At 35.6% G+C, this 8,788-nt stretch overlaps 2 protein-coding genes across 2 annotated transcripts; one reads left to right on the forward strand and one right to left on the reverse strand.

Annotated features, from left to right (window-relative positions):
- The first annotated feature begins 529 nt into the window (after positions 1 to 529).
- Positions 530 to 3,200, forward strand: LOC120154441 (enoyl-CoA hydratase 2, peroxisomal-like). The gene is made up of 11 exons (XM_039166199.1): positions 530 to 672; positions 751 to 773; positions 847 to 952; positions 1,292 to 1,362; positions 1,515 to 1,587; positions 1,879 to 1,918; positions 2,119 to 2,191; positions 2,266 to 2,413; positions 2,637 to 2,707; positions 2,844 to 3,017; positions 3,094 to 3,200. The coding sequence occupies exons 1-11, from the start codon at positions 616 to 618 to the stop codon at positions 3,179 to 3,181; spliced, it is 924 nt and encodes a 307-aa protein (XP_039022130.1). The 5' UTR covers positions 530 to 615; the 3' UTR covers positions 3,182 to 3,200.
- Positions 3,201 to 3,509: 309 nt separating this feature from the next.
- On the reverse strand, positions 3,510 to 7,625 carry LOC120154440 (T-complex protein 1 subunit beta-like). The gene is made up of 12 exons (XM_039166198.1): positions 7,525 to 7,625; positions 7,195 to 7,251; positions 7,042 to 7,098; positions 6,802 to 6,867; positions 6,589 to 6,700; positions 6,234 to 6,362; positions 5,742 to 5,813; positions 5,394 to 5,509; positions 5,143 to 5,219; positions 4,526 to 5,011; positions 4,127 to 4,442; positions 3,510 to 3,817 (listed from the first exon to the last, which is right to left on the reverse strand). Exons 2-12 carry the CDS (start codon positions 7,198 to 7,200, stop codon positions 3,671 to 3,673), a joined length of 1,584 nt encoding a protein of 527 aa, XP_039022129.1. The 5' UTR covers positions 7,201 to 7,251; positions 7,525 to 7,625; the 3' UTR covers positions 3,510 to 3,670.
- Between the last annotated feature and the right edge of the window lie 1,163 nt (positions 7,626 to 8,788).

Below are 8,788 nucleotides of genomic sequence, written 5' to 3' on the forward strand. Positions count from 1 at the left end.
TAATGATAAAGATAGTAAGCAACATTTTTTTTACATGTAGTTTACCTTCAATTCACTAGTGTCATTTTATTAATTTATGTCATCGAGGATATTTCTTTGATGTTGAATGATGTGAAAAATGCATGATCTAGGATCTGTGGCTCCTTAGAATAGTTTTCATGAACCGTACTTTAACGGTTAAAAAATCAGTTATAATGAAATTGAATGGGTTAATTTATAAAATTAAGGCTAAATTAATAGAATATATAAGTATCCAATATCAAACATGTAATTATATAATTTTTTGTTTTCACATCACCCCCTTCGTTAGATTTTAACGGCAGGTGACTTAAATGATACCACTTAAATAGTTATGTGATCATATTGATACAATTTTAAAAATGATAATCATATCGACAACAATCTTATCTAGGTGGTCATTGAAGTAGTTTAGCCTTTATTATTTAATCCAAATTACTCTCTCAACAAACCAGCTTGCTTTCCAGATTCAAACTCTAGAATATATACATCAGATTCATTTGACCCCTTTAATTGCATTGACCCTGCACCATCATCACCTTAGCCCCTTGCAACCCAATCCGTTAGCTATCAAATAATCATCTTTGAGAAGCTCCCATGGCGCATAATTCTGCTTGCAATCCGGATCTCGTTCTTGCTCATAAGTTCAGCGAGGTATCTCTCTTTCTTCAATGGAATCACTACTTCTAGATTTATTTCTGTTGTCTGACCTTTACCTAATTTTATTTGCAGGGAACATTTACTTATACTGAGAGGTACCGCGTTCCCTCCCCCAAAACTTAATATATGGTAGCTTCTTTTTTATCTGATATGTATCATTTTACACAGAGATGTAGCTGTTTATGCTTTGGGTGTTGGAGCATGTGGTCGCGACGCGGTTGATACCGATGAACTTAAATATGTTTACCATGAAAACGGACAGCAGTTTATCAAGGTTATCTATCATGTTAAGATTGATGAAAACTAAAGAATAAAGATTATTGTCCCGCCATGATTCTTGATTTGCAAATATGTGCTTTGTTTCTTGTTGTGATCTAGCTTAACTTGTTATATTAAGGATGAATTGGAATTGCATATTTGGATTACTTAAAACTAATTTGAACTGGAAATGGGGTGCCCAATCTGCCCAGAATTGGGTAAAAAAAGAAACCCTTTTTTGATCATCGCTTGGGAGGCAGTGGAATTGTCTTAGTCTGCTTGTAACAAGTCATTGGCGCTTTTCTCTTGCAAGTTTACTTATAATATAATACCTTTCCTAGTTTCTGCTTCTCAGGTTTTGCCAACATTTTCTACTTTATTTTTTATTGGAGTTCTGCCACAAATTACTTCTATTCCTGGCTTACAGTAAGTTTTAGCACATATCATAAACCTGCTCTTTTCTTTCTCAAAATTAATCTCGTCTCTCATTCTCTCTTCTATTGATAAAAAGACTTTAACAGTCTGTTAAGGCTTCAAAATATAAACTACTGGACTTTTCTACTTTTTCTTCTTAACAGATTCAATGTACGTCTTCTGTTGCATGGACAACAATACATAGAGATAAACAAGCCACTTCCTGCAAATGCCTCTGTAAGTCTATAATACTGCCAACTGTTATATTGTCTATAATATGCCTGAGGTTAACTCAATTTTATATATCTGGTTCAATGTCAAAATTAAGTTTCTGAGTGCACGTATATCCAACTATCCTAGGTTGAGAACTTCATCTCGGTTCGTTTAAAAGCAGTGCACATAAACTTCATGCTGCATACCGTTTTAGACATTTGGTGTGAAGTAGTCTTCTTGTGAAAATTGTTTTGAAATTGCTGTATACTACCAGAGTTCCATGGTTAACTATTGTTATTATTAATTTTTTTGCAGATACACAACAAAGTAACTGTAGCAGGATTGCATGATAAAGGTTTGTACTCATTACCACAACTGAGCTAATGTAAAGATCAAGTTGTTTTATGGAAGTATAAATCTGTTCCTCTCTCAATCTTTTGCTTTTATCGATGTTTCCGTATTAAAAAATTAATTGCAAGGATAATAAGCACAGAGAAATCACATGTTGCTTTCTTCCTAATTTTGATGGCTTTTTCCCTTCCCTTGAAACATCAGGTAAAGCCTCTGTGCTTGAGATTGAAACCAGAAGTTATGAGAAAGAGTCCGGTGAACTATTAAGCTTGAACCGGTAAGTTCACTTTCTCCACTGTCTGATTTAACAATTTCATGCTGCAGTTTGTTAATATATAAATGATTCCTCAGGACAAGTGTTTTCCTACGTGGTGCTGGCGGCTTCTCAGATCCATCTAAGCCCTTTACATACTCGAACTATCCGGTCAATCAGACTTCTATGAAAATCCCAAAAACTCAACCTTTTGCGGTATTTGAGGATTGTACTCAACCATCTCAGGCATGTAGCAACAATATTATAATTTAATCCCTAAGATTTTTTATATTGCTTTCAAAATAACATGACATGTTCTCCAATTATAATCACTTTTTTTATATATGATTTATAGTTTGTGGACTTGTTTGATCTTACATCAACTTCTGCTTCAAGGCTTTTACTGTGAGATGCATTTTTATGACGCTAGCTTCTCCAGAAGTTTTGAACTTCTCTTCTGCTTTGGCAGGCATTATTGTACAGGTTATCTGGTGACTACAATCCTCTGCATTCAGACCCTAAGATTGGGAAGGCTGCAGGGTTAGTTATGCTTATTCTTATATTGAAGCTAAGTCTGCATTTAATGCAAAAAAATTTGTATTCCTTCACTTGTGTCAAGCTCATTTACATCCTAAGCTTCAATGTTGATTTATGCTTAGTTATCCCATGTTCATAGATTCTCGAGGCCGATTTTGCATGGATTGTGCACCCTTGGGTTTGCCGTACGGGCTATCATCAAATGTATTTGCAGGGGAGACCCAGACATGATCAAAAGCATCTTCGCACGGTTCCTTTTACACGTTTATCCTGGTGAAGCATTGATAACTGAGATGTGGATCGAAGACTTGAGGTAAACATTTTAAGTTTGTTATCTTTTTCTGTTATATATTCAAATGAATGGAGATCTGATGCTGGTTTATTTGCAGGGTCATATATCAGGTCAAGGTGAAAGAAAGGAATCGAGCGGTGCTGTCAGGATATGTTCAACTCCATCGATTAGCAGCTTCACTATAAATGAACTTTACGCATTACTTGAATAAACATAGTTGAAACCTTCCACGCTTTGGACGCCATAAGTTTGTTATTATAATTGGAGGGTGAAATGTTGTGTACAACTTAGTGTTATTACTGCTGCTTCAAAGTGCAAACCTCAAACAGGTGAGTTGCCGCCTGGGAAATAAAAGGAGCTTATGGAACTATTGCTAAACTGAGAAAGCAAATGCAACTTCTCTGTGTTTGTTTTACTACTCACTTATAGTTGGCATGATATTATTACCATCTTTTCCACATAAATGAAAAATACACAAAGGAGACTGAACCAGCTTCAGTTTTTAAGGAAATAAAAGAGTGACCATTACTTCGTTTTTTCAGACAACCGAGTCAAGCCATGCAAAACTCAATTCTGTAATTCAGCCATACAAACGATTTCCAAGATAGTTACCAACTACGTATGAAAAACAAGGTGCCCTCCGAAATTGACATTGGAATCAAAGATTGTCATCCTCACATTCTGTCCTCTCTCTTCCTTGGAGCACATGTAATGATTTCGTCCACTCTAAGAATCATCTCAGCAGCCTCAGTTGCAGACAGCAACACGGCTTGCTTGACTTTAAAGGATTCAGAGATTGCTAGCTCAGCCATATCTCCTACCTGTTTATATACATCGATGGTCAAAACATGCAATCGGTCACAGCAACAAGAGAAATTATACGGATCCGATGTCATCAATGGAATACAGTAATAACCCATAAAGCACATCAGTATCTGAATCTATACCATTAAGACAGATATTCCCGAGTACTTTCACTCTTTATACAACGAGGTTCACGTACAGACAGTAAATATGTGATTATGTGGACACCAGCCAAAGACAAACTAGCCATGTTCAAACAAACTATAGGCAATAAAATTCATTAGATTCAATTTTGATTTTTAAAATAATTAAATTCCAGCACTTACGGATCCAGTTATGACATCAATCCCTGCATTGCATTCCTTCTTATGGTGCTCTGCACGAAGCTGAGCTACCAAATCTGCACTGTCCAGACCAGCATTGTCAGCAATAATTGTTGGGATGGCTATGAGAGCCCGCGAGAAAGCTTCAATTGCATGAGACTTCTTCCCGGGAGTCTGGCGTGCTAGCTCATCCACTGCCTTTGTCATTACCATTTCAGGCCACCCAGCTCCAAGAACTACCCTAGTGTCATTGACTGTCTGAGACAGCACACAGAGGGCATCATGCAAAGACCTTTCAGCTTCATCCAGCACATGATGGCTGCCATAAACAGTAGCATGTCACAGACAAAGCAAACATATCAAGCAAGGATAACAACTACGGGAGACAATTCAACACTATACCTTGCACCTCTCAACACAATAGTACAAGCCTGACCAATTTCAACACCGGAAAAGTGAATTAACTTGTCCTCCCCAATCATAATTTCTTCAATAAGCTTGCAATGTCCAAGCTTAACTGACTCTGGGTTGTCAAAGGTTGAAGCAATTTCACCACCTGTTACCAAAGCCAGACGCTCTATCCCATCAAAATCCGCATGCTCAATTGCAAGTATGCCTGCATCTGCAAAGAGTTCTTCAGGGAAATTGTAAATCAACTGCCTATTAACAAAGCAGTTGATCCCATGTGCTATGATCTTTTGTACTTTTTCTCTCATCTTTTCCTTTTCAGCCTCTTCAATCTCAGCAACCTTTGACATTGAATCGACACGAACACGTGCACCATATATCTTCACTTTATCAGTATCCATTGCGGTATTTGCAACCAAAATTTTCGCATTTTCTATCCGTTTTGGCTGTCCAAGCCCAATTTTCTTGTCAAGAATGAATCTGGAATCATAAAATTTAAGTTTAAATCAATAAATCAGATAAGGGAAAGGTTGACATACTGGAGCACCCGACAGTCCCAATAGAATACTATAACAGTAAATGAAGGCAATAAGAAGCTCATAATAATTCACCCTTCATCTAAGAAAGAATCGCTCAAAGATCCCCCAGGCTTTTTGATAATTTGGATGGCCTCTAAATTTGTGCTCCCCTGCAGTTGCAAGTCAAATTCATACAAACATGATAAGGAAAAAAGAAAAAGAAAAAGAAATTCAATAAAAGTAAAAGATCAGGTGAAGGGGCATTCTAAACACAGTTCTGAATCAAGCAGCATTAAAACACTTATATTTTAATCTTAAAATGTTAGATACTGAAGAAGTATCACCTTTAACCTCATAACAGCATCCACAGCTAGTTGTGCAAAATACACCTTATCCTGAGAAAGAATTTTGGAACTCAAAGTGGTCATTGCAATTTTCATCAAGTCCATCTTGAATTTCACTGCAAATTTCAGAATCGCCATGAGAGATAAGAAGCAAATACAATAAAGACAAATTCTAATGGCAAGAATCAGTCAATTACAGATTTTATCAAGTCAAACACATTAATAGCATATAGTTCAAACAGGAATCAACAAAGCCTAAAATGTTGGGCAAAAAAATACAAAGTACAGACATATCATGCAATACATGCACACAAAAAATTGAGTGTATTAATATCCAACAATCTTCACCTGCATTGTCTTTGTTATCCACAACCCTCTGCAACAAAGCATTACAAGCACATTCGGCTGCCATTCGGTAACCTATAAAACCAGTAAACATTCTTATAAACTCTGAAACTTAATTTATTTGACAATTGTCACATTAACAAAATAAAAGATAAGGCTTAAGGGAGATAACCAAATATCTGTCCTAATTAAATTATCACGGTGGAATTTTTGGGCCAATCTTTTTAAATTTTATACTATAGAAGCATATTAGAAAAAAAAGAATCACACTGCTAACATCCCTGATTCTTTGTCAAAGCTATATAGATTTGAAAACTAGATAACAAGTAAAAACTCACAGCAATTAATGCCTTTTCTACAATACCACATACAAGCCACAAAATGCACATGCAACATTTAGCAGAAAGAAAAATTATATAGGAGTGAACCATGATGCAAGGTGTTGTACAGAAGCAGAAGAATAGGAAGCCAAGTACTAAACAAGGCCAAAGAAACCTGATATTATAGTCATGGGATGGATCTTGGCAGCCACTAGCTTTTCTGCCTCCCTTAAAAGTTCTCCAGCCAAAACAACAACAGATGTTGTCCCATCACCAACCTCATCATCTTGAACTTTGGAGATATCTGAATTTCAAATTAAGGTTGTAACCTAGTAAAAAAAATCTCTTTCCAAATAAAACCAATGATCTGTTAGCATGGTTTATTGGACCGTTTACAGTTCTTCATGAAATCTTGTGTACCAAAATAAATTCATCAAACTCCTGCTAGTTTTAAAATGTTGGGGAAAAAAACAACAACGACCAATTTACTCATAAAGAGTAGTCAAGACAATGAAAATGAGCAAGGATACCAATTAAAACTTTTGCAGCAGGGTTGTCGATATGCAGGGACTTTAAGATGGTAGCTCCATCATTAGTAACAGTGACTTCTTGTCCTCTGCCTGTTGACTGTAAAATCTTATCCTGCCAGAAAGTTTTACCAACAAAAGAAATCAAGGATTTAAAGTAGAAAACAAAATTTGTTACTCACTTATTAATTCACATACACAATGTGGAAAACTTACCATTCCTTTTGGCCCTAGGGTTGTCTTAACCAAGTCAGTAATTGCAATTGCCCCAACAAACGATGCCTGAATGTAATAAAGCTCATGAATATCACAAGTTTCTGAAAATAAGATGCCCAAAATAACAACAATGGAGAACCAATACAATTCCAAACAATCAGTACAAATTTGTTTTTATTTGAACCATTTTATCAGCGTTCAATAACATAAAAAGAATATATAAAAAGTACAATAACTCACCATTCTGGCACGCTCCCCCTTCTCTTCATTAGCGTCATCTTTAAGAATTCTTTCAATCTATCACATTCACCAAATAACAAGAAAAATCTAAACGAAAACCATATAAAATAATCTACCCAACTTAAAATGAGTGTAACCAGGCAAATAACGCACCGCCATGGGATATAATGCGGTCGAGAGTAGCTCAAGTTCTGGTGCTCGAATAAAACCCTGAATCAGAGGGAGGAACAAAAACAAAGCAGCATCTTTAATCTAACAATGAACAAAACAAAGCACATCCAAATGCTGCTTAACAAACCAAAATTTTGTATAGCGAGCCGGTAAAAGTGTTATGTTCACCACTTCCCGTATACATTCATTTCATCATTTAACAACTAACGAAACCAAAGTAAAACCATAATCCGGATAAAAGAAGTGAAAAAAAGAAACAAATGCTTAAGTTTGAGAGACCCCAGAAATGTTTGAAATGAGTATAGCTTTTACCAGATCTTAAAGCGCGATAATGGAAAATTTGAGATCGAAATACGACAAAGAGAGAATAGAAAGCAAGGTATGGGTTTTGCTTGCCTCTGTACTTTCGTTGTTCCACTACAAAAAGAGTGGGTTATTCAATTTGCATCTGAACTTTGAAAGAACTCAGGAATTGTTGAGAGGCCAGCTATCTACTCTTAATTAATGGGTTTTAGATCCCAACTTTAGTCCTATAAGGCCCATGAAGTTTATGCATTGATTTTTTACTTAAATGCATCATTATATTTTAAAAATAAAATAAATTATATTTTAATTATTAAAAAAAGTATTCGATCAATGCTGGCAAACCCAGTAAGAAATCGAAGACGACATTAGCCGAAACCGTCGCTTCAATTCCGCCTCCTAGATCACCTTCACCATCGAAACTTCAGCTGTCGCACCACCACAACCAGTAGAAACCTACAAAATCTTTGGCTCCCCTTCCTCTCCTTCGAAGCAAAAAAAAAAAAAAATTCAAGTACTCCAAACTCTCAAACCATCCAGCGTTGGAGATTTATTGTTCTTTAACAGAGTTCATTAGCAAGAATGCTTCGGAGGTTTGCATGTTGAAATCTATGACAGCAACAATTGTTCCAGATTTAGATTTTTTTGTGTGTGTACAAAATACCTCTTTAGAAGTACATACATCTAATCCAACCCAAATCTTCAAAATTTCCAATGGGTAGTCAATAATTATAGATTTCTATGCTTGAAGAGCAGTGTTAACATCGCTTCTTCTGCTTAGGTGTAACCCATTCTTCTATCAAGTCAAACACCAATAACAATGCTACTGCCCATTGTCGATACAAATACCAAAACCACCACCCAAAATAATGGTTGGTTCATTTGGAACTATCTGCTAAAGGATTAAAAAAAACCCAGTAGCAAGAGCCAACTTTTTCCCATGCTTCAATGTTGAAGACACACATATATATGGTTTATTGTGATGCAATTAGTTTTACTCGTAGGGTTGTTAAATGAACAAATAATATATGTGTCTCGTTTGGTGTGACTCTCTAAACACACTTTTAATTAAAAAAAAGTCTATTTTGATCGTAAAATTAATAATAAACGGGTAAAATATAAAAAAAAAATTACGGTGAAAACGGTGGTTTCAAACCAACTACAAAAACTAAGATTTGTAATTTTTTCATTTTCAACTTTACATTTAGAATCAAATGATAATTTTACTCTTGCTAATGTATGAGCTCCACTTAATTATGTATTTACATTTTAT

Source organism: Hibiscus syriacus, unplaced genomic scaffold, assembly GCF_006381635.1.
Source record: "Hibiscus syriacus cultivar Baekdansim isolate YM2019G1 unplaced genomic scaffold, ASM638163v2 tig00111129_pilon, whole genome shotgun sequence".
NCBI classification, from domain to species: Eukaryota; Viridiplantae; Streptophyta; class Magnoliopsida; order Malvales; family Malvaceae; genus Hibiscus; species Hibiscus syriacus.